The sequence below is a fragment of the Rattus norvegicus genome, chromosome 5, assembly GCF_021556685.1.
Source record: "Rattus norvegicus strain SHRSP/BbbUtx chromosome 5, alternate assembly SHRSP_T2T, whole genome shotgun sequence".
Taxonomy (NCBI): domain Eukaryota; kingdom Metazoa; phylum Chordata; class Mammalia; order Rodentia; family Muridae; genus Rattus; species Rattus norvegicus.
The window spans coordinates 79,396,166-79,422,655 of NC_141538.1; the positions used below are offsets into that span (position 1 = coordinate 79,396,166).

General features: G+C 45.6%; 1 protein-coding gene across 8 annotated transcripts in view; it reads right to left on the bottom strand.

The window, feature by feature from the left end:
* Susd1 (sushi domain containing 1) overlaps positions 1 to 26,490 on the bottom strand; it is a 118,013-nt gene that overhangs the window by 33,991 nt on the left and 57,532 nt on the right. For 3 of the 8 annotated variants that reach the window (XR_015619459.1, NM_001427255.1, XM_087547963.1), the window contains 2 exon segments: positions 16,769 to 16,878; positions 13,855 to 14,047 (listed from right to left, as the gene is read on the bottom strand). Coding sequence is in view for 5 of the 8 variants with exons in the window: in NM_001427255.1 (NP_001414184.1) it covers positions 13,855 to 14,047; positions 16,769 to 16,878 (303 nt within the window). In the remaining 3 variants the exon portion in view is untranslated. 8 annotated transcript variants of the gene reach the window in all.

A 26,490-nucleotide genomic window follows, 5' to 3' on the forward strand; every position in this document is an offset into this window, starting at 1 on the left:
TTATATTCTTTTTTTTTCTTTTCTTTTTTTTTTTTTTTCCGGAGCTGGGGACCAAACCCAGGGCCTTGCGCTTGCTAGGCAAGTGCTCTACCACTGAGCTAAATCCCCAACCCCTACTTTCATATTCTTAATAGCCTCTGCATTTAAACATATTCCTGACTTAAAATCCTGGTCTACAACTTCTCAGAAGCCCTTTAGTTTACTCATGTTTATTAGAATTTACCACACTCAGTGGTAAAATAATTAAGCAATTTCTTGTAAAGTTACCAACAATACAAGGATGTCTGGTCTCAAGGCTATTACTTGTCTCTTAGGACATTCTAGACAAGAAACAATGAGGTACAAATACCAAAATAAAAGCGGGGGGAGGGGGGGAAGGGTCATAACTGCAAGGAACTCTCAGAGAATGAACCAAATACCAAACTCCTCGAAGACAATAGAAATACAAGACAAAAGAACAGGAGCTTGGCAGATGCACCAAGAGAGACGAGACAGGAAGGCAAGTCATTTTCTCTCTGCGTACAAGGCAAAGCATGGCTGTCTGCATGGACACCCACACATGTCAGATCCTAGATCCTGGGACTGATGGCTGTTCCATCTACAGGGCCTCGGTGGGATGACTGACACGGAGAGATTAGCCTGGATTATCCACCAGGCTCAGTGGAGTAACAAGGATCTTTAGAAATCGGCTGATAGGATTAGCGTTACAGAAAGGTGCCGAGAAACTGGAAGTGGGAAGTGGGGTGGAGACGGCTCAGGAACGTGCTTGCTGTGAAAACTGGACAGTTTGTGCTTGGATCCCCTGCACCCACGTAAAAAGCCAGGGGAATGCGTCTGTAACCACAGCACCGGGTAGGCCTGGGGAAGAGATGGATGGATCCCTGCTGCTCGTTCTGCCAGTCTCGCTGAATCAGTGAGCTCCAGGTTCAGTGAGAGACTGTCTCACAAAACAAGGCGGAGAGTGACAGAGGAGCTCTGGCCTCCACATGCATGTGTATGCATGGGCACACACAATCACACACACACACACATACACCACGCAGAAAGGAAGAAAAGGGGAAGAGGAAGAAGAGGATGGAGAGGAGGAAGGGCATAGGGGCAGGCACCTGGCATCCTGGCACTGAGTGAGGTGGTGGAGAGCGTCAGACCAGAGTGGACTGTGCCGGGAGACCCTGTGACTGCATAACACTGCAAGGACGGAGTAAACCAATGGACGGTGGGACCAAAGCTAAGGAGCAAAGATGGGCTTGGACTCTGAAGACTAGGTAAGAAAATGGAGCCTTCCTTTGGTCCCTTAAAGGCACATGGGCCTGTTCACACTCTGGCTGCAGCCCGGTGAAATGAATTTCAAGTGTCTGCCTTCCACAGCTATGTGACAGTCAACAGTCAGATGTACTGTTTTAGGCCACCAGGTTTTCAGTGACTTATCAAACCAGGAATAGGAAACTAACTCAAGTAACAAAATACAAAACCGAAAAGACCCAACCGAGGAGCGATCACATCGCAACCAACGCTAAGTAAGAAAAATCTAATAGAAATATTAAAACACCAGCTGATTGTGGTGGTGCACACACACACGTCTTTAATCCCAGCACTCTAAGTTCAAGGTCAGCCTGCTCTACAAAACGAATTCCAGGACAGCAAGAGGTACACAGAAAAACACTGTCTTGAAAAATCAAAGAGAAGAAAAGGAGATAGTGTAGGGAGGAGGAAGCGGAGGAAGGGGAGGAAGGGGAGGAGAGGAGGAGAGAACAGGTTTTTAAAATCTTGTTAAAGGATATCAAAGAAAATAATGCACAGAGAAACATCATGAATGGGAAGATTGAGGAAACCATAGGACAAAGTAGAACCAGCTGAAACCAGCTTGACACACTCAGTACACAGAAAATAATCACTGCCAATTTTCTTTGTGAAAAGACAGAATGGCAGTTGGGGGTGGGGTGGGAATCAATTGACAAGGAACATGACCAGACACAATAAAAAAACTATGAGGGGCTGGAAATACAGCCGCAATGTCAGGCAGCTCTGTAACTCCAGCTACAGGGGACTCCAACACCCCCTTCTGGCCTCTGGGGGAACTGCACTCACATGCACACACCCACACACATACACTAATTACAAATAAAAATGTAAACGAAAAATATGACAATATCTCCCCATTTTCTTTGTCATAGCCTCTGCAAGATGTGGGGGTTTTTTTATATTAAACCAAAGATATGTTCTTGTACTATGATTTTCTATGCTTCATACTTTAAAAAGGATACCTTCTCCCTTTCACAAACCAGTCTTTGTGGTTTTGTGTGAGGTTTTGTCCCTCTGGGAGTAACATTAGACACAATCAGAATGCTAGAGTAGTTAAGCATTTTATTGTTAGTGAAGGAATCAGTGATCTGACCAATGGAAAAGGAAGAATCAGTGATAGGCCTACACTCAGACCTTAGAGATGAGAAAACAGCACTTCAAACCAGTGGATAAGCAGTATTATATTTCCACCTTGATATGATGGGAAAATGTTCTCAACAGGAACAAAAGTTTATTTAAAATATATACTATAGACTGTATAGAAGAATAGTTGTATAGTCCCAGGTAGGAGTGTGTTGAGCCCAACTGCAGATCTAAGAGGATGCCAGCAAGCATCTTGAACTGGGAGGTGACAAGAAGAGAAAGGGCCAAGTGATCCAGTTCTAAGCTGATTTTGTTATGAAGACAAGAAAATCTTGACCTTTCAAAAAGAAAAAAAGAAAATAAATACTAAGAAAATGAAAAACCAATTTTAAAACTATTCTTAGTTTATATGTATGATCCTTTGCCTGCATGTGTGTGTGTGTCCTATGTAAGTGTTTGGTGCCCGTGGAGGATTTTGGAGCCCCTGGGACTGGAGTTACAGATGGTTGTAAGCTGCCATGTGGGTACTGGGAAACCAACTGGGGTCCTCTGAAAGACTAGTCAGTGCTTTTAAGCAGTGAGACATCACTCCAGCCCCTAAAAACTAATTTAAAAAAAAAACCTGAAGAAAGTTACCTTTTCTGTATGGCAAAAGATACCATGCCTGAGTATGAGAGACGAGACACAGACAGCTGGGGGTGGTGGTGGGAAGAGCTTGATCCTGAATTGATCACAGGCTCATGCTCTGAACACTCATTCCCGACTGGTGGTGATGCTGGGGGGTTGCTATGGGGCTCATAAAGCCTGGCTAGCTGACTGGCTGAGCATGGAGCATGGTGGAGCACACCTTGGATCCCAGCACTTGGGAGGGAGAGACAGGTAGATTCTGGAGTCTGAGGCCAGTCTGGTCTATACAGTGATTTACAAGCCAGACAAGGCTGTACAAAAAAAAAAAAAAAAAACCTGTCTCAAAAGTAAACTAAACATACATACATACATACATACATACATACATACATACATACATACTACACACACACAGACACACACACACAGACACACACACACACACACACACCCCTACCTGGCTGGCTGAAGTAGGCCACAAGTAGTCTGTGTGAGCTACAGCCTGGCCCTACCTTCCAGCTACTCTCTGCTCTAGTTCAGGGGCCACCACAGGCTCCCACCACAGTGGACGCTGCTCTGCCATGCCCTCTCTACCACGAGGAGCGGAAGCTTCTGGAACCATAAAGCAGAATAAGCCTTTGCACCTGTAAGTCGTTCAGTGCAGGCCCTGGGTCACAGGCACACAGAGGACGGATGTACACTTGCTGATAGCCAAGAGTACTAAAACCGGCAACAGCACAGAGATGGGGAAAAGCAGAAGAGGGGCCTCACAGGGGACGGCTAACAGGCCCGTACACAACAGCAAAGTTCCAACTTAAGGTGAGCGAGGGCTGGAGTGTAGCTCAGCAGTAGAGAGCAACTGCCAGCCACGCACAAGGCTCTGGGTTCATCCTAGAACCAAATGAGCGTGTTGCTTGTGTACTGCGCCCTCACACAGATGGAGCTGGTGGAAAGGTCTTCCTAACAGGTGTTCATTTCCCATCAGTTCGTGTGTAACTGACACACTCTCTGTGAAGACGACTTCCCTGTGACGGACCTTATCGTGAAGCCTCAGTCCTGAAGCTCAGTTTTACAGAGATATGTATGTGAAGGTCAGCCACACCTCATCAAATTTAAGATAACATTATATTATGAGACACGTTCTGCCCAGTGAACAATCATTATTGTGTTTTTAACTTACGAGATCATGTTGCTTGAAAGAGCTTTTCCAGACCCATGTAAACCCTGAATTTTTTTTATCATATTATAAATGAATACCTAACAAAATCTGATTAAACATTCTTAAAATATCTCCATACTTTGTATCGAAAACTTCTCACATCTTCACTGCGGTATCAGTGTCTGTATTGGGTGGGCCGAGGGATGTGTGTGGAGGCCAGGGGAGGACTTCAGGTGTCTTGGTCTATCCTTTCCATCATATTCCCCGGACGAACGGTCTCTCACTGAACCCACCCCTCCGGTGGCATACAGCGAGCCCCAGGGATACCTCTGCCTTGGCCCCGGCCCCCACAGCGCTATGGTTACAGGCATATACATGAGTATGGTGGCTGTTTATATGGGCTCAGCAGATTTGAACTCCGGTCCTCATGCTTGTGAGGTGTGGCAGTTTGAATGAGATGATCTCCCATTGGCTCCCTGTGGCTCCTGGTGTTTGGAAAGGTTAGGGTGGTCCAGCAGCATCCTGTCAATTCCGGTTTCCTCTGCCTGGTTCCAGCTTGCTTTTGAGGATGTGAGCTCTTAGCTCCCTGCTCTAGCTACTGTGCCTGCAGCTTACTGTCATGCCTCCTCACCATGACAGACTCTTTTCCCTCTGGATCCATAAGCCCAAATAAACTCTTTCTCCCATGAGCCGCTTTGGTCATGGTGTTTTATCATAGCAAGAGAAAAACAGCTAGTACACACAGTGTCCTAATAGGGGTTTCTACGGCGGCAGTGAAACACCATGACCAAAAAGCAGTTTTGGCTTGGTTGGAAGTGGGTGAGTCCATTTCTAGTCTGGACTTTTGGGGTAGAAAGGTATACACATCTTTCATCTGGATCTTGAGGCAGGACACAAGTCTTTAATTAGGATCTGAAGACAGGAAGACACACCTTTAATACACCTTCTGCTAGAAGTCTGTATATGGACATGAAAGAGGGAAGCTTTTGGTCTTTGCCTGCTTGCCCTGGTCTTGCTGGCAAGTCTAATCCTTCACTGGCATTAGAGTCTACTTCTTCAGGATTCCAACATCTACTGCGACTTCCAGCCTTGTGAACTGAACACCTACTGGGTTCTTGAATTTTCTCTCCATGGCCTGCCATTGTTGGATTAGTTAGACCAGAGCCTTTAAGCCATTCTAAAATTTAAATTCCCTTTATATATATATATATATATATTCATTTTATAGGTTTTTACTGCTCTACAGAACCTTGACTAATATAGGGAGAAAAGTAGTCTCTAGACCTACTTCCAGACCACTGTTCATCACTCAAGGAAGGCAGGACAAGAACAAGAAAGGAGGAAGAAGCTGGAGCCGGGAGCTGATGCAGAGGCCATGGAAGGATACAGCTTGCTCATCCTGCTTTCTTTTAGAACCCAGGACCACCTGCCACCTTCATCCATCCATCCCTCCCTCCATGCATCCATGCATCCATCCATCCATCCATCCATCCATCCATCCATGCATCCATCCATCCACCCACCCATCCATCCATGCATCCATCCATCCATCCGTCCATCCATGCATCCATCTATCCATCTACCCATCCATCCATCTACCCATCCATCCATCCATCTACCCATGCATCCATCCATCCATCTACCCATCCATCCATCCATCCATGCATCCATCCATCCATCTACCCATCCATCCATCCATCCATGCATCCATCCATCCATCTACCCATCCATCCATCTACCCATCCATCATCTACCCATCCATCCATCTACCCATCCATCATCTACCCATCCATCCATCTACCCATCCATCCATCCATCCATCCATCCATCCATCCATGCATCCATCCATCCATCTACCCATCCATCCATCCATCTCCACCCACCCATCCTCTCTCTCTCTCTGTCTCTCTCTCTCTGTCTCTCTCTCTGTCTCTCTCTCTGTGTCTCTCTCTCTGTCTCTCTCTGTCTCTCTCTGTCTCTCTCTCTCTCTGTCTCTCTCTCTCTCTCTCTCTCTCTCTCTCTCTCTAAGGATGGAACCCAGAGTCTTCTGTCCAGCATGTAATCACTTTATGATGGAGATACACCCCCAGCCCAGTATTTCGGTTGAGGGGTTCAGAGACCCTTGGCACCCTGTGAGGACAGTAGGCATCTCCTCCTCCCTACCAAGATTCCTGGTTCAGAACACACGGCCACACTCCCCACAAAGGGTCATGACCGATGATTGTGTTCCCCAGAACAGAGTTCTCCGTGCTAATGGGATATCTAGAGGCCCTGAGGGTTTAGCTGATAAACTTCCCTTCCTGGACATTCCTCCCTGCACAAGGTATCTGATCTCTGGTCCACCCTGAGAAGGTGGTGTGCACCCATTTTCCTCAATGAACAATCAATAAACAATTTGGAACCAAACTGTCCCTTTCACCAAGAGCCACTGTGGGGAGCATGGAGAAAGCCTGGGCACTCTGAGTGACGGTGTAATCAGCTGATGACACTGTAAGGTAGGGCCAACTTGAGGTACACATGGGCAAAGACAAGTTCACTGCAGAGAGACACCTGACCATAAGGCAACTCGAGAGTTCATAGATGTCAGCATGTGAAAATGGATATTTCAGAAATCTAGAAAGGAACACTATACCATGCATTCTAATAACTTTTTCAAAGGGGGAAATTCGATATCCTTCAATAATATGCAAATTAGTAAATTAGACACCTTTAAACCAAGGAATTTTATCATCTCAAAAAGTACGGGATAAAAGTATATGAACTGGCAAGAAAGATCGTCTATAAAAATATTGCAAGAGGGGTTGGGGATTTAGCTCAGTGGTAGAGCACTTGCCTAGGAAGCGCAAGGCCCTGGGTTCGGTCCCCAGCTCCGAAAAAAAGAACCAAAAAAAAAATATTGCAAGGACAAAAAATAAAGAAATAAAATATTCTAGCAAGATGCCCCATCATCTTTGCTACTGGAAGTGTTGTGCATGTGCTTGGGGAAACCTCCAGGATCCCTGGTCACCTCTCCATTCTCTCTTTCCCCACCCACTGGGTCAATCTAATCTAGATTAAACCAGACCTGCAAGAATGTCTCACAGGAAACAAAAATCTGGTTCTTAGTTCAGACTCCTTGGAAGTTTGCTTTTCCTTCTTACTGTGGGAGAGGGGCTCTGAGTGATATCAGGCTTTTCTTCCTCTCTGCTCTCAGTTCAGCAGCAGCTCACAAAGAACCCGGAGCTCTGGGGAGCCTGGGAGTGGGGTGGGGTTCTTTTACTTCTTTGTGCTCTCAATGAGGGGGAGGGTGACAAGCACAGCTGTTTTGGTCATTTAATTAAGTCATTAGCAATAAGGAGAAAGCCAAGCAACTGACGTTACCCCAATGGAATGGAAATGCTACAAGGTGTGGTTTCTGCTTGGTGATGGTTGGAGCTCATTGTGGACTTGACAGGGTCTGGCCTGAAGACTGGCTGAGGGATTGATTACCTAGCTACTGGGCATGCTCCCAATAACTGATATGGGTAGCCCCATCTTAACTGCAGGCAGGGCCACTCCACGGTGGGGCCCTTCTTGTACTTCATAAAATGGAGGAAGTGAACTGAGGACCGGTGGTGTGCATTCAGCCCCCTCTGTGCTGGATTGTTGGTGTGGTGTGTGCCGTTGCTTCTCGCCTCTGCTGCCTTGACTTCCCCCTCCATGATGGACTGCATCCTTCTACTGGACCCAGAATAAAACCTTTCTCCCTTAAATTACTTTTGCCAGGGTGTTTTATTGAGGCAACAGCAAAACACATTATAGATGCTCTCAACATGCATTTGACTTAGGGGATTTGATTCATGCACTAGGTAAGTGTAGCAAAACCACGAAGGAGCATATAACACACACCATTAGATAAAGTTAAGTCATGCTTAGCATTTTACAGGTAGAGCTTGTCACATACAGACAGTTTTCCACATGAAATACCCTGTAGTGCTCATCACAAACTCATGAGGTAAATACCACCTGTCCGACATTCACAATATATGAAGTACAGGGGGCAGGGGAAGGCTAGGGGGTGGGGGGAAGGGCTGGGGGGGATGGACGGGAGGGGGCAAGGGTGGTCGAGGTGGAAAGATTTGGACCAGTAAGACACAGAAAGTCATGGAAAGTCAACAGAGTTTCAGAGTTCTACTCGATCGAAGGAAAGCCATGGCCCTGGAACCTGAATCTACCTATTCTCCAAAATATTCTTGGGGTCGGAAGGAGGAGCAGATAAAATAACATGAGAACAATGCTGTTGGCTTGGGACCATGGCTCAGTGGCTGAAGTGTGAACTGAGCCAGCATCACCCTGAGTTCACGTGCCCACCATTTCACTGCTGCTCATTTCATTTCAGGGCTGCTCACTGAAACCGGTGCTCACCATTTCAGGATCCCCTCCGTATCCAAAATGGTGAGCTGTCTCAAAACACGAGGTGGAGAGCAATAATCAAGACACCCACACCAGCCTGGTCTGTGCACGGGCACACACAGCTGAACACGCTTCTTGACACACACAGATGCATACACCATAAACACACACCCACAGGAAAGCAGAGAGAACACAGCAATCCTAAAAGCCTCATTAAACAAAAACAAAACAAACAAAAGTATCAAATTCCAGCCAAGTTCTCTCAACGCCCTACCAGTGTTTGTACAGAGAGCTGTGTGGGACGGAGGGAGCTGGAGACCTTCCCAAAGAGAGAGATAACACTTTCAGTGTGAAAACATAGGGACAGACCAGTGTGACCACAGCCTTGTCACAGAGGAAGTAGAACATATCGCGGTGCAGGGGAGCAGCTGAGGAAGTCACTGTTCCCAGCAAAGAAAAGGCGAAGAAGGAAGAATTTCACACATTCATCCATGGAGTTAGTGTTTATAGGAAGAAAAGTGAACGTTAGTACAAGGTCCCACATAGGGGGAAAATCATAAACTAGAATAGAAGAAGCATCCTCAACCAAAGAACAAAACAAAACAAAAAAAAAAAGCAATGCTTTACAGAAACTGCAGTTCACCCCTTGACTGAAGAGGGCGCTCTTAACCCGGGAATCTCCTCAGCTACCACTGGAGACTGGATGACCACAGCAGTGTCCGCTCAAAAACAAGGTTCTGTGAACAAAATCTTGCAGCTTGGGCAAACTATCGTTTTGAAAATCCACAAACGCAGAAAAATTAACACAATAAATAATCGTTTGAGGATGTTCAGAAGATATCTCCAGTCAGAAAATTAAAACTAAAACAGAAATGGGCATAAAGCAGGAAATGATTGAAAAAGAAGTGTCTGAACTCAGAAAATAAATGAAAGAAAAGAACAAAACGGTGTTGGAAACAAAAGCTGAATTTCTTGATGTCTATGAAAGAATAGATTTGGATAAAATTTAATAAAAATAATAGAGAAAATTTAGAAGTAAAATAAGATTTTTTTTCTTTTCAAGATAGGATCTGACTAGCCCTGGCTGGTCTGGAACTCACAATGTAGACCAGGCTAGCCTTGAACTCACAGACATCTGCCTGCCCCTGCCTTCAGGAGCTGCGATTAAAGGCCTATCCTAAAATGAGATCTAAAACAAAAAGAAAAAAACAAAACAAAAAGCCCACAAAAGGTCAAAACATATGCAACCAGGGTCTTCAAAGAGGGGAGGGGGACAATGCACTGAGACATAATATTTAAAAGTATAATTCAAGATAATGTAATATAATATTCCAAAAATAAAAAAACATACTTAAATATAAATATCAAAAGGACAGTCCAGGTACCTAAGAAGGTTGTCAGATTAATCTAATAAATCCTCTAAATACAATGACTGCATTTTAAGGGTAAAGGAAGAATTCTCAGGCCCTCCACTCCAGGAACTAAACAGAAAGGATGGACGGTTAAAGGAACTATGTCTCAGTAAGATGAGAGGTTGGAAATGCTTTCTATAGTTCCACTCCCTGGAATGAGATCAGCTCCCACCTCTTGACTGTTCCTGAATTAACATGCACAACCATGCTGAGGAGAATGACAGGACATGCATAGTCTCAAACATCCATGTGACATGGCCTGCAGGCCCCTCGTAGGAAGCAGCCTAAAGAAAGATATCGTTGCTCTCCAGATACTGCCAGAAAGAATGATTTAAAAAAAAAAACTGTCATTCTGAATTAAAGCTACGATTTTTATAAGTTCTCTATAAACACTGAAGTCATTTCGATTACCTACATCTATCCAGATACTTTTCAAGTGGCTTAAATTAAAGAAACTATGGAGGCGAAATGTTCAAAGTGGAGAGCTTTTTGGTTATATTATGAAAATGTTTCTTTGGATAAATTTAGTATCTGATTACCATGAAAGATTGCAGGCTACCAGTGTGCAACTACATCATACAGAGATGAACTGGGGCCCATCACACTGTCTGGGCAGAGTCTCACAGTTTTCCTGGCAGCAGTCACCAATCAGAAGCCTGTGTTACTCACCAGTGACATAGACCAGTCATCCAGGGACCTGGTCTCGGGTACAGTGACTTCAAGTTTGTACCAGATCTCATGTTGAAAGAGACGGTGTCACTGCAGTCATGCCTCACTGACTCCCTTACAGATGACAGATCTACAGAGAGCAGCCATTTCTAACGTGTCTCTCCAGACCCATGTGCAGGGGCAATATAAAAACAGACTTACAAACTTCCTTTGAAGAGCTGCCCACCCACTGTCCTATTGACGGGACACCCTGGAATCAGAAATCCCCACCTCCTGTTCAGGGCAGAACACCCTTGTGAAAATACTGAAGTGTTAAAAAATCTTACAGACGGGGTTGGGGATTTAGCTCAGTGGTAGAGCGCTTGCCTAGGAAGCGCAAGGCCCTGGGTTCAGTCCCCAGCTCCGAAAAAAAAGAAAAAAGAAAAAATCTTACAGACAATGGCATGCCTCCCTTCCTGACTGGTCTTTCTGACGGATCGCAGAATTTCAATGTTGAAATAAATGAACTATAAGGATATCACTAAGCACTGTGAGTTGCTCTCCTAATGCAGTCTCCTGGGATGATCCAGATATTTGTGTTCAAGCCCCTGATGTTCAACAGAGGTCAGTTCCCTTGCTACAGTGTGTGAAGGGTGGTCACTTCCTTATTCCACCAAAGCAAAGACAATTCCCCACTCATTCAGCCTCGAGGAACAGTAAACACCAGACCTGATTGACAGGAAGCGCCATTCCTTGGGTCACATTTCCTGTTGCACAGAGTTCCTGTGTTACTGAGCAAACGCTGATCTCTCTCTGTGCAGCAGCCGGTAGGACTTCATGTAGCCCCAGCCTCCAAGAAGTAGGTAATAGGTTATCCACCCACTGCTGTCTGTCTGCTCAGCCTGAGACTGGCTGGAGAAGCCTGTTCTATCCTAAATCTTCTCTAAAATGACCACACTATAATCTGCGTTGAGGGTCATCCTGGGAATTGCCCACAACAGTAAAGACAATACTTTGTTAATCCTGTGTAATCCCGCCTGGAAAGGAAAATTAAGATTCGGTTTCTCACTACAAAAAGTGAATCTGGAACCTAACTGGGAGACGAGAGGGTCCTGACCAGAGCACACAACTCGGGGTCTCTAAATCGGGAAAGCAGGAATAAAGGAAGTGGGTATTATCACTTATCAGGAAAAATGTATCAATCAGTTCCCGTTTTAGCACAGTGGCTTCTTGGATATCGAACTATAGAATTATTTTAGCTAAATCTCCTTCCCTTCCTCTTTAACTCCCTCCCTTCCCTCTCATGCCTCTGCCTGCACGGACCTTGTAATTGGCCAGGAGTAGTGAAGTTGTGTGTGGCTAAAACAATACAACCCAAGTAGACTGGCAGAATTGGCCAGGCAGACCCTGGGTGTGTACCTGTGCATACTGACTCAGAACTTCTGGGATGGAGTCCGTGAAACTGTGCCTAATGCGCTTCCTGATAATCCCACGCTTGCCAAAATGTGAGACAGACCGAAATGCACTAATGTCTAGTGCACTACCGTCACTGCCCACCCCCTGGCACACTAGGAGCAAAAAGGAACAGGAAACAGAGTCCCGGCCAGAGAAGGGCAGGCCCTTCATTCTGCAGACCCTTCAAAGGGAAAGCCCTGAAACTGCACTGCTAAACCCAAAGAATTAAAGAAATGGTAGAAGGGGCCTGGCAGTGTGGCTCAGTGGGAGAACACTTGCCCCATTTGTGTGAAGTCCTGAGTGGGTAGGTTCTCTAAGGAAAGGAGAGAGGGGTGGGAGGGAGGGAAAGAGGGGAAGACCCTGTGTCTCTCAGCACTATCTGAGAGCTGTGTCATTAACATCGCTGGCCTCTATGTGGCTTCCAGGAAAACCCACAAAGGAGGAGTTTCCAAGGAGCACCATTATACCCTATTCTGAGTCAGCCTGCTGGAAAAGCAACAATAAAAACTCCAAGAGACTAGCGAATGTTGAACAGGTTTTTTTTTTTTTTTTTTTTTTTTTTGGTTCTTTTTTTTCGGAGCTGGGGACCGAACCCAGGGCCTTGCGCTTCCTAGGCAAGCGCTCTGCCACTGAGCCAAATCCCCAACCCCTTGAACAGTTTTTAATAAACTATTATGCAGAAGGGCAATCACTGACCTAGAACAAAATAGTGGTTTTTAAAACCCTCGAGAAATGTCTGTCCTCTTCTACAGGCTGGAACTCAGACCCCTTCAAAACCACCCATCTCATAGACCTTGGACTCAAAGGCCTAGCCAGTGAACAATCTGGAGCTTAGGGTTGCCGCTCTCCCCATTTTGGATCCTGGGCTCTTTTCTAATCCTCAGAAGCTGAGACAAACAGACTGGTCAGGGTAGGGAGGGACCTCACGCCTCCTCTAACCCTGATGCACTCTAGTTTATCTCATACTAAAATGGACCATCACGACCTATTCTGTACATGTGACCATGCTCCTGCATCACCCAGCTGTGAGCCTTCTTGACTGAGCCAGTGCCCAATGCGGCAGAGAGAACATTTCTGTCTCCTGGAAGATTGCTGGGTTCGGCATGGCCTTGGTAGGAGCAGAATGACATGGTTCCTGCCCCTATGGGTGTCCATGGCTTCTGTGGGCATAATGCACACATTTTACATTCCTCCTTTGAGGAATGTCCTCCCTGCTAGTGTTAATGCCTCCACAAAGATCAGAGACTGCACATGTCCAGGCAGTGAAGGCGTGGCTAATGTCTCAGCAAAATGGTAAATGCTGGTACCTTCGGGACAGCCCTTAAGGCTGTGGGAAAGAACTCTAAAAACAAGTTTAAAAATATATAATTTCTCAACTACACAAAGACACGATGAGGATGTCATATAAATTGTACAAATGCAACGTAAGGGGTTTCATGAACCTAAAGGAACAGAGGCAGTTGCACAGTGAGCCAACTTGTCAAAAGGACACCGAGGAAGGAGATTAAAAAGCCATTTTGAATTTGCAGTGAGAGACAGAAGCCTTATAGAATTCCCTCTCCAAGGCTGCCTGGAATCCCCATGTAGTCTCCTTGCCTGAACCCTCTAGAAGTCAAAACAGTGTACAAAGGGACTGATTGGTCAGAGCCCAGCATTCGGAAAGCTAAAGCCAGTGGTCTGTTAGAACTAGAACACAGGGCTCTTGACCCTGTCCTTTCTGCTGCCCGCACTGTGCCGCTCAGCCCTCAAACCTAATTTGTGTCCCAAGGTACAAAGCAGAAAGGCGCCCGTGCCTACCTGTCGCCGAGGTTGTTACTGTTACTTGTGCGGAGCGCAGTTCGGTGGGTCTCAGAAGGGTGATGTTTATCATGTAATCAGTAGCGGGCAACAGATCTAAACACAGTTTAGGAGCTTGGTCTCTTGTCGTGAAGTTATAGGAAACAGCATGATAGAAGTTCTCTAGATACCACCTCTGACCCAGAGCTTCCACCTGTCAGATGGAAAGAGAACGCCGCGTTAGCTTCCCGCTGCCTGGCAGGTCTCCAGACTGTCCAGAAACCTCCTCCTGTTCATCTTTGGAGGTTGACCTTTAAGACTCCAGTGCACTAAACCAAGGGCAGCCTCGGTAAAGCCAAGGTTCCTGCACCCGACCTACCCAGTTTTCCTCTCAGTCAGGGGCAGGACTAAGATTGAATTGCAGAAGCAATGACAGGCAGGAATAAACAAGACAGAAGACTATTCCACAACAATCCCTTGCTGCCCACTCAAGTGGGAGACACTGCACTGAAGCTACTGGGCGAAATCCTTTCAGGTTTGTTCATCATGAGGAATGCATAGAGAAGACCCACTGTGCGGGGTACTTAGTACCCCGAGAACTACCCCAGGCTGTGCTTTAAAAGCAAGAGTTCATCGTGGCTTTCCTTGAGCCTTCCTTCCCATCAGAGCTGGCGGAAGCCGATGAATGCAGAGGCATCCCGCATACTGTGGTCTGAATCTTGGCACTCAAGCAATGGTGAGTCTCAGGGGAAGCGCTCTTTGAAGATCCCAGGATAATAGGATCAAACATTATCAACCAGTATCGTTTATCTGGTGAGACTCAGTTTAATGGTTCGACTGAAGCTCACATCATTGGCTCTCCACCCTCCACCAGTACATTCACTCACTGAGCCATCCTCATAGGTCATCTAAGAAGTTTCATCCCTCAGCCTTAGAGAGAGACCATCACAACTTGGGTTTCTTGAATTCAGTGCTATGAGCGTCCTCCACTTCCTTCCAGCCATCCACTGCCACAGCTGTGCTCCATGCTAGAAAGCATTAACCAAGGGAGCTGAGCACAAGATCTCATGGTGCCCTTTCTTCCGGACCACTTGATGATAAAGGATGGCATATTCATACGCAGTATGAGCAACGTGTATATTCTCTTACGCAGACAGTTTTGAGCACTCACTTTTCTCCAGTGGACTTAACTATATTCCATACATTACATAAATGGATCTGTGACAGGTTAAAAGTTCAGTGTATTTTTCCATTTTATTCTTCAGTCGTTTTAGGGTGTGTATGTGTGCATCTGCACCTGGATGCCAGAGGCTAGATGTCTCCTCACTGAGCCCTGAGCTCACAGATTCAGGTAGCCTGGCTGGCCAGCAGCCAAAGGAAGTCGCTTGACTTCACACACAACTCTACCTGACTCTTTAGGTGAGGATGGGGTCCAAACTCAGTGCCTCACACTCAGGGTGGCAAGTACATTACCAACTGAACCATCTCCCAGCCCCAAGAATCACTTGTTCTCTTAACCAAGTATTTGGTTAGCTATAATAAAACTCCTTCAGTACTAATTTGAAAAACCATTTTAATCATAGATAAACTGTGACCCTTGAGTGTGTCTCTTTTCTAGGATTCTTTCCAACATGGAAACCTAAATACTCACCCACTTAAAATCCTCCAGTGGCTCCTCACAGGCATTCAAATTCAAAGCAAAGGACACAAGGTTCTCAACATCCAGCCCCTGTTAGCACTCTCCTTGCCTCCCTTCCTCCCTGCTCCTCTTTGCCTTCCGGTCAGCCATTGTTCCGTGGCCAGGACCACACCTCCCCTTTCCACCCTCGCTTCAGCTAATCACTACACATTTTCTATGATACAACATAAAAACATTACACCTTGTCAGGGAGAAGTAGAGAGGTGGCTTATCAGGTAAGGGCACTGGCTGGCTCTTGCAGAGAACCTGGGTTCCATTCCCAGCATGGCAATGGTAACACACAATCACCTGTAACTCTACCCTCCACTCCTGACCTCCATGGACATAAGGCACATACATGGTGCACATATGTACATGTGGGCAAAACATGCACATTAAAGTAAAGCATAAAAATATTTTAAAAATTATACTTAGGAGCACGTGCACGTGCACGCGTGTGCACACAAACACATTCCATTATTTTTGCATTTTTATCAAAGACTAATAGTATCCCATTATGGTTGTTTGTTTTATCTGTATGTTCCTATTTGTTTGAATTGAAACTCTCAGGTCATAATATACGATGTTCTTTTGCTAAATGTTTATGGAATGAATAACTAATTCTCACTGTATCGTACTCAGCCTGAGTTTCTAGGCACTAAAAATGACACCAAAGTAAACCCGGGTTTCTTCTTAAATCTGCTTTTGATTTGAACTTGGACACAGAAGGAAACTAAAGTTGGATGAGCGTCTTAGAAAGGTACGCCCAGTATGTGCATCTGAAGGCAAGCTAAGAAAACACATCGACACGTAAGTGTGCAACTGTAGGCAGGGAAAACGACAGAAAATCATCAGTGCACAGAACCCTTGTCAACTTAGTTCCTCCTCGCTGACATGTACCCATTCCTAGAAAGAGCGGCCACCAACAGTGTGGACAGTCGCCCTGTGCGGAGTCTTTCCATATTCTGGGGCTTCCACTGCAGACAACCCACACATTTTGTAGTTTCCCACATTTGGGAGTTTACTAAAGGTATTTTAACACAGACTTGCTCCTAGGACACACCCCAGAGCATGGGTGTGCACTCTGCCTAGAAGAGTCACAGTTCATAAAAAGGCATGCATCATAAGATTTCATTCAGGGATTAGGAGGAAGAGAGAAGCTCAAGAAGAGACAAAGGCATGGTCAGAGCGGGGCTGAATCACTCGTTTGTTTGAATGATGAATCCTATAAGAGATAAGAATAAGGGGACATCTTACTTGGTACATTTGTTCTGATCCAGCTTGCCTAGAATGCCTGTTCAACTTCAAACAAGTTTCATTAAATACTGAAATATTGAAAATTCCATCATCTTCTAAGAGACCATCTTCTAGAAGACAAGAGAACACATAAAAAGGTTGCATCACCAAGCTGATAGATCGTGGTTTAATGTAAGCGCAGTTGAACACTTTCAAAGGCTGGTAGGGTGTCTAACACAAAGAGCACGCACTTAGCTTTGGCCTTACACACTTAAGCTCAAGCACTCGCTCTAGAGTTTGCTTTTGTTTGAAAGTGTGTGTGTATCTGAGTGTACGAGCATGTGTGTGTGCATGCATGTGAGTATGTGTGTGAGCATCTGTGTGTCTGCATGTGTGTCTGTGTCTGTGCTATGCACATATGTGTGCATGTGTGTCTGTGTATGACACACATGTGTGCTCTCTCTCTCTCTCTCTCTCTCTCTCTCAATTGCTCTCCACCTTATTCTTTGAGATAGGGTCTCTCACTGAATCTAGAGTCCGCTGATCCGCTGATTCTGCTAGACTATTTGGTCAGCAAGCACTCAGGACCCTCCTGTTTCTGCCTCCCCAGTGCTAGGCTTGCCGGTGTGCACCACTATTGCTCCAGGGCGGTTTCTGTGGTTACAGGGATGGACCTCACCCTCAGGCTTACACAGTAAGCACTTTACCAACTGAACCATGGCTTTTCACTTGTTTGGGGTTTTGTTCTGTAAGATTTCCTTATTTTCATTTTAGGAGTGTTTTGCCTGCACGTGTGCCCTTGGAGGCAGGAAGAGCGCATCAGAGCCGTCGGAACTAGAGTTACAGATGGCTGTGAGCTGCCACATGTGTGCTAGGACCAAAACCCAAACTCTGCGAGAGCAACAAAGCTCCCAACCACCGAGTCTCCATCCCTGGTTTTGTGTTTTAAGACAGGATTTCACTTTGTAGCCCAGGCCTCCTTCAACTTGCCATGTAACTCAGGCTAGCCTCTTACTCATAATCCTTCTTCCTCAGCCTCTTGGGTCTTGGAATTAAGGACATGTGCCACCACTCCCAGGAAAACTCCCGAGTTGTACAAACTTGGCCAGGTGAGGCTCCGAAGGGTTTCTTCTGAACCTAAATCTTCTCACTTGTGAAACCAATGCATCCAGCTTGCTTTGTTACGTCATGGGTGCTTGGGAGAACCGAGGGAGATACAGAAACACTGCCATAAAGTGTGACCTTTGTAGACAGTCAGCTGTACTTAGATGGGCCATAATAAAATGTCCTGAAGACAGACACCTTGAGAATAAGGGAAATGGTGCGTAAAACTCTATGGGTGAGGACCTCAGGGCCAGTGCTGTCCAACGGAAAATGACTGGAAAGTGGATGATGAGGCTGGAGAGAATGTTGGCTGCTCTCACAGCAGACGGCATTCCTCCAGCTGCCTAGTGCTCAGCTCAGGTAATTAACAACCAGGAGGCAGACTTGTTCCGGCCATTATATAGAAAAAGGCGGGCTGGAGAGATGGCTCAGCGGTTAAGAGCACTAACTGCTCTTCCAGAGGTCCTGAATTCGATTCCCAGCAACCACATAGTGGCTCACAACCATCTGTAATGAGATCTGATGCCCTCTTCTGGTGTGTCTGAAGACAGCTACAGTGTACTCACATAAAATAAATAAATATTTAAAAAAAAAAAAGAAAAAAGAAAAAGGCATCCCCCTGCAGGGGAACATCCGTGCAATCTTTATTAAAGAAGAGGCTGACCAGGATGAATCAAGGACACCTCCCCCCTCGAGTCTGGGGGTAACAAAGCAATTTCTAAGGAAAAGCAAATGTTTTTACCTGTCCTAACAATGGGGAAAAAAAGGTGGTTTGTTTGTTTGTCTTTCTTTCTATGGTGTTGGTGATTGAACCCACTAGCTCACAAGTCCAAACCACTCTCTCTTCTGAGCTACATCCAAAGCCCCAAACAAAAGCTCAAACCTCTGTCAGGGAGACTCTCTTTTACAATCACGTTTAACATGTAAGTCTCCCCTAGGAGTCTGCATCACCTAAGAAGTGCTCACGATAATCCAAATTATTCCAGTCAAAATCAGGAGTGCCCAAAGCACTTTCAATATTGCTAACGTATGCAGCACAAGGCAATTAGCCCAGAGACAAACACTCCTGACTAGAACTGGGAAATGTGAAAATATGGTTCGAAGAATTTGAGGACCTGTCACTTCTCCCTTCTCGCCACTGTGTTCAAAGTTTTCACAGGATATCCAAAAAGGGGGGTGGGGGCAGCCATAGGATTTTGAGAAACAGTACCTGCCTATGACTACACAGACAGAAGACAAGCAGGGCTGCTGTCTGCAGGTTCCCACTCGAGACGGTGTTTGTGTGGTAGAGCCATCACAGGCTGAGTTCAGAGGACGACAGTGCTGGGAACGAAGGCATCTGGCTTCTCCTTCCCACACCCACTCCTGACAGAAGTGACTGAGAATAACTAAAAATGGGTCAAAATTTGCATCTGGGTTGGAAGGAAAGGTCGGTTGCCATGTGCAAGGCAGACACGTGAGGACATCTACGCTTATCACAATGTAAAGGAGACTGGGCTATGGGGAGGCTCAGAGCAGCTATTCAACCTGCCTTCCAAGCAAGGGAGGCAGACTCCAAATTTCAAAGGAAGGACTAGAGAACTTGAGCCGTGGAGGAAGCCAGATGGACCACAGGACAAGTCAGCCACAGTCAGCCCCCAAATCTAACTGCACTCAGAACCACACAGACAGCACCTCTCACGGTGCTTGGACATCTGCGGGGTGTGTTCTAAAGGTCAACGGGCAATTCACCCATCTAACCAGGCCCAGCCTCGCTTAGCTTCGGAGATCACCTGGGATCGGCACATTCTAGGGGGTGACTGGAGACTCATCTGGCCATTCTGGGAGGCAGCAGGGACGGAAGGTGTGTTTGGTACTGTTGCCAGTGCCAACGGTCATTCCTTCATACTCTGGAGATGGGCAACACGGAAGATCGTCTGAGTTGAGACCTCAGGACCCAAGAGCTCCATGTGACAAAACCCTGGGCTGACAGGACAGCTCAACTCTGCTGCTTCAGTAGGCTGCCGGACCATTGTGAAGCCAGGCAGAGCAGAGCTGGCCCGAGACCCACAGCTTCACAAGTCAACAGAACAAGGTACTCAGAAATCAAACTCAGGGAGGTGGGCTTCCCCACAGCTGTACCCAACCATCAATGAGTCCTTCACTGGGTGGTCAGAGAGAAGCACATTAATACAATCCAGTGAAGAGGGAGGTCAGAGGGAGGGACATCTGCCTTACGAGGATGCTCCAGTCTAGACAGAGCTCTGTCTTCCCAGGATAAGTAGTCTAGAAGTCTATGAAACGATCCTTCCACACTAAGGGAAGGAGAGGGAGGTGTGTGTATAGGGACCAGGAGTTTTGTTTTGCTGTGTTTTTTTCAAAGCCATATGATAGTAAGATTAAGCAGTTCTCGTTTGTTACTTTCAATAATAATTTCTTTAAAACATCCAAAATGATTCTAATGAAAGAAGAATGTATTCGAAAGGAAATGTTGAGAGAGGCAGAAATGAAAGAGAACTAACTGATATTCCCCACACGAGTCTTAAAAAGGAGATGAAAGTGTACAACAGAACTTACAGTACATTATAGACACATGCACACACATGTTCACACACGCATGCACATGCAACATGTACATACACATATGCACACATGCACATGTACACACATACACACATATTCACACATACACATGTTCACACATACACACATTTACACACACATGTTCACATATGTTCACATATACACGTTCACACATACACACATGTTCACACACATGTTCACACATGCAGGCATTGCAAAATGTACACACATGTACCTGTACACACACACATTTACAGTAGGCATGGCACACATTCCCAGAAGGCAGAGGAACAAGGACATGAACATTTAAAGAAGAAAGCAGGGAGTTAGCTCCACGTAGGTGAATTGGGAGAGAAGTAACAATCTGAATGGAGATTTGGTGAAGGAAATCATTCCTAACGTGGGGACAGATCGAAGCAGGCCCCTAGGGCTCTGGGAAGACTGAACAAGTGCACAGTGTTCACATTCCAGACACTGAAGCTTCTTGAGAAGGTTCCTTTACTGCTGAACTGCAACCAGGCCAGACGCTTACGTGACACTTGCATGACATCAGTCAACACTTACCATGCACACAAACAAATGACTAAACGCTTAGCTTTCCTGTTAAAGGGAGCTTTTTTGGTATCCACACTGAAAATCAGATTGCCTCATAGAATTAGAAACCAGGCAGGGGAGCTTCAGTGGCTGGATGCTGGAGCCCATGCTTAGCTTGTGGGAGACACAAGATTTACTCTTTAGTGGCTCCTCCCCCTCATCCTCCGTTAGGGCATTAAATCCCAAAGCCAATGTGATCTGTTTACAGAATTCTTAAATTCAAGAATTAATCTGCACCCAAACCCTTATTCACAAGAAAGGCAACAAAAGACACTCTCAGATAATCGTGGGCTCAGAAAGGACCCCATTTCCACGGTGAGAAAAGACAGAAGCCGTCCTCTACACAGGGGAGCAGAGTGGAGGGAGAACTGGAGAAGGGAGCTTACAAGGATTGGCAGTTAATGCACCTCACTGACTAAAACACACACGTCAGGTTAAATGGTGAGCAACAGCTGAAAGAAAACCAAAGCTCAGACGGACCAGACCAACAGCCGAAGGAAAGGAGGGTAAGAACTACAGAGAACAGCTCTGTCTTCCTTCCTCAGAGAGAAGCTAATACTGGTAATCAGAGAGGCACACACCCAAATAGGTTCTTTTAAAGATTCGGACAACTGTAGAAGAAAAACAAAATCTGCATTGTCTGACTCACTGAAAACAGAAACCTGTGGAACCAATGAAAAAGAAAAGAAAACGAAACAAAAGACACAGGAATGTGGCAAGAAAAAAAGAAAACAAAATGCTGGAAAGAAACTTATCACCCAGGAAGCAATAAAGGAACTCTGTTTTCTTATCCCTTCAAATACCAGCCCTTCCCAGAAAGGCTCTGCGTGTCCTTACTCCCAGAGCTGTCATGGCAGCCTCATCCAGTCAACTTTTGAGGACAGTTAGCAGCACGTTGTGCAAACACAGAAAGCACAAAGACAGTGAGGAAGTCGGTGCATCCAAGAGGAAAGCCAGTGATGCTGGGTAGACAGAGCGAGCCATGCTGTTAGTGAGAGAATCTATCCATGTGTCAGGAATATTGAAAACTGTAGCATTAAATCATGCAGGGGAAACCAATTAGCCACTACAGAAGAGATGGAGAAAGAAGGAAAACTACACAATTGAAGTCCTGGAGGATCTAACAAGGAGTGGTGAGACAGTGCTAACTCTTATCCAGCATCCACTGCACTGAAGACGGTCCGTCCGACCAAGCAATAAAGTCCAGAGGTGCCAACACATCCTCAAAGTACATCACAATGAAATATGAGCAGAAGTAATTAACATTGGAGTGTAATTATTAAACAGAAAAGGCTGAGCAGATAGTTCAGCTGCTGAGAGTCCCTGCCGCTCTTCTAAGGGACCCACACCAGATGCCTCACGACCTTCTGTACCTCCAGCTCCAGAGGATCCAACATACAAAATAAAAACAAATAACCTTTTTTTTTTTTAGGACTGGAGGCAGAGCAAGGAGATAAAGGGAAGAGACAGGAGACACAAAACAAACAAACAAACAAAACAAACTCTGTATGGAGTTTGTATATCATAAGGAAACAGGTAACTTCATAATACTATTTTAAATATGCATGAATGGATTGTGGTGGTTTGAATAAAAATGGCCCCCAGAGCCTCTTGGGGAGTGGCATTATTGGAGGTATGGCCTTGTTGAAGGAATTGTAACCCTGGTGAAGGGAGGAAGGGGAAGGGAGAAAGTGCTTTGAGGTTTCAGAAACCCAAGTCAGGCTCAGTGGCTCACTCTCTCTACCTGCTGCTGCCTGCAGACCTGCATGTAGAACTCAGCATCCTCTCTCCAGCACCAGGTCTGCCCATGTGTGGTCATGATGATAATGGACTAAACCTCTGAACTATAAGCCAGTCCCAGTTAAGTACTCTCCTCTAGAACAGTTGCCATGGTCATGATATCTCTTCGCAGCAGTAAAACCCTAACTAAGACATGTATGTATGTATGTATGCCTGCATATGTATCACGGTAATTGGGTGATGTGATACAGTTGTAATTAAGTCTTAAAAGGGGAAATCAGCACAGCGATTGTACAACTGATGAAAGGAAGAGCAGAGAGAGAACATGGATTAGCACATTTTAAAATAACTATTTAAGCCAAAAGGAAATCAGCACAGCAATTAAGTCACACCTTAAAAGCAAAGAAGAAGAGAGAAATTGACAGTGTCTCAGGAATGCTGTCAAAACTTAAATCTGCAAGGGGGAGAGGAGCCTCCGGGATTCCTATTATTAATAGGAATAATGTGGGGATGTGTTGAATTTTTCATGCAGCTAGTTACAAACTTTAAAAGTGTTCTGGGTATGATGGCACATCTATAATCCCAGCACTGGTGAGGTGGAAGCAAGAGGATCAGAAGTTCAAGAATAGCATCAGTTACATAGTAAGTTTGAAGATAGCCTGGGCTTCATGAGATCATGTCACACACACACACACACACACACACACACACACACACACACACACACACACACACACACACACACACCATTAGGAAATGTATCAATAAAATCAACTTAAGGAAAGTGTGGAGAAGAAATAATAAGAGTTAATGGATTTAACTGGGTAGAAAGAGGAAAATACAGTTTAGAAATCAAGAGGCCATTCTCTGGAAAAAGAGTAACAGCAGTGCCTACCTCTTGTCCCAGCAGGAGGGTCTCAGTCAGTTTAAGGCCATCCTTGTCTATGTAATGAGTTCCAGGATACCTAGGGCTACCTAGTGAGACCCTGTCTCAAACACAACAGAAAAGGTGGGACATAGAGGAATAGTTAGGGTCAGCCCTCAGCCCCTACACACGCACAGACAAGTAGGCAGGTGCTCTATCCCCAACCTCACACAAATTACAAAAAAGTTCTAGAAAATTTGGGCTGATAAAAGTAATGAAAGAAACTGACAAAGGTGTCAGCAAACCAACTTCGTCAAAGGGGTGAAATTTAACGATTCTATGAGCAAGGCTGCATTCCAGAATCATGCAGACTTCCCCAGAGCAGTCGCGCGCGCTCGAGTGTGAGTGTGTGTGTGTGGTTTATATGGTATGTATGTGTGGTTTATATGGTGTGTGTGTGTGTATATGTGTGTGTGTATATGAGTGTGTGTGTGTGTGTGTATGTGTGTGTGTATGTATGTATGTATGTATGTATGTATGTATGTATGTATGTACAGCTCCAGTTCACCCGAGGGTGTGTGTGTGTGTGTACAGCTCCCGTTCACTTGAGGGGAAGTAGTGTCACCTTGATAGTAAAGCCAAACAGCACGATGTGCAGAACGTAGGAGGACAGAGTGACAGACCTTTGCGATGGTGCACAAATTCGGACTGGAGCAAAGGTCGAGCATATTCTGCTTCCAGTCAGTGTTACTCCATATAAACTTCAACCCCCACTAGGTTAACTTGCAAATGTAACCCACTTCCATTTAAACTGCCAATAACACAGAGCACTGCAGACGTGACCCCCGGGCTCTGTCCTGCCCCAGGCTCCTTATCCATTAGCTCCAAAATCTGGGAGATATTAATAAGCGGCGTCAATGAACATGAGCTCACATGTAAGTGCTTCATCAAAGATAAATTTAATTTGGAGGCCCACAAGACCTAAATGCAGACTGTCTTCCACTGTCTCTTGAAAATAAAATTTCCCTGAATTCAACGTCCTTCCCTGCACCTTCCACACCACAACTCTCTCTGAGCCAAAATACATAGCGGGTCTATCTGATTCCAAAGATCACATTTTTTTCCCTAATGGAAAAGGCACTTGAGGGGCAATCAGATATCTGTAAGACCGCTGTCATCCCGACTCAGTGGCAGACATGTTTGAAGGCCTTTGAGGACCTCTTCAGGATGCGTATCCCTGAAAGCCCATGGAAGGTCATTCACTACAGTGTCCCTAATTATGGAGCAATTTCTTATTTTTTTTCCTCACACTATATACCTGAAGTAAAATAATTTTTTTCATTAAAAAATCCTGAGGCTTAGCTTCGAAGTTGGCCTTATATTATTCAATAGGCAAACCTATTATTTCTGCCTGATGGTAGGCTGTCATCTCCCTCACACATGGTGACAGCCATATAGGAGGTAGCTTTTCTTCTCTTCTCCTTTCTTTTCTTTCTTTTTTAAGATTGAGTCATTTATTTTATGTATGTGGGTTCACTAAAGCTGTCTTCAGACACCAGAAGAGGGCATCAGATCCCATTACAGATGGTTGTGAGTCACCATGTGGTTGCTGGGAATTGAACTCAGGACCTCTGGAAGAGCAGCCAGTGCTCTTCACCGCTGAGCCATCTCTCCAGCCCCAGGAGTGTATGCATGCATGTGTATGAGGGTAACCATAGAGGCCACAAAGGACATGGGCCTCCCTGAAACTGGGGTTGCAGAGTGGTGAGCTGCCATGTGGCCGCTGGGGACTGACCCTCTGCAAGCAGAGTGAGCTCTCTTACCTTCCGAGCCATCTCTCTGACCCTGAAGTCTCTGTAAAAAAGAACCGACTTGAGCTGGAAACAATGCAGTTGGCCAAGTGTTTGCTGCACCAGTCTGACCATCAAGTTCACACGATTTACTCTCACTGGGAAATATCTTTTAAATCCCGTGACAATCAACATGCAGCAGTCTATTCCTACTTTTCTCATACATGCCTGTGTTTGTTCATGCGTGTGTTTATATGGGTGTGTGGTTGCATGTGTATATGGTACATGTGTGTGCAGATGAGCCAGAGGTCAACATTGGGTCTCCTCAATCATTTATGCTTAAGAAAAGGTCTCTCGCTGAGCCTGGAACTCACTGATTTGGCTCCACTGGCTGGCCAGCAAGCCCCAGGGATCCTCCTGCCTCCCAGTGCTGAGATTTCAGATACATGACTGCTCAGGGCTTTTAACATGGGTTCTGGGCATCCAAACTCAGGTCTTTATGCTGTGTGCCCAGCACTTTACTCAGCCATCCTCCCAGCCCTTCTCCTCCTCCTCCTCTTTCTTTTAGACAGGGTTTCACTATGTAGCCCTGGCTATATAGACTAGGCTGGCCTCAAACTCACAGGCACTAGACTATAGAAGGCAAAATTTAAAGGCATGCACCACCAAGTCTGGCTCCTGTTCCTACTTCTTAATACTCCTTTGGGCCCACTCCTCTCCGTTCAACCAATCAGATCCCTCTGCACCCTAGGGCTGCCCCCTGTCCCCCCTTAACCACTGTTAACTGACTCAGCAGCCAGAGCAGCTCATAGTAAATGAGAAGCCAACTCTTCAGCTTCTCTGCAAAGATAAGCCGTGAGACCCTCTACTTCCTCATACACCTGCAAACTCATGACATCAACACCATGTCCTTTCTGTTACTACCACTTGTCCCCAAGGACTCACTGAAAACAATTGCCAGCGCCATTCAGCTGTATGACAACAGAATAAGAATTTTTCCTACTACGCCTGCTTTGGTTCTACCCATGGAGTAGCTTCATTCCTCCACCCACACTGACAGAAATCCCCTGCCTTCTTGGTTCCCCACA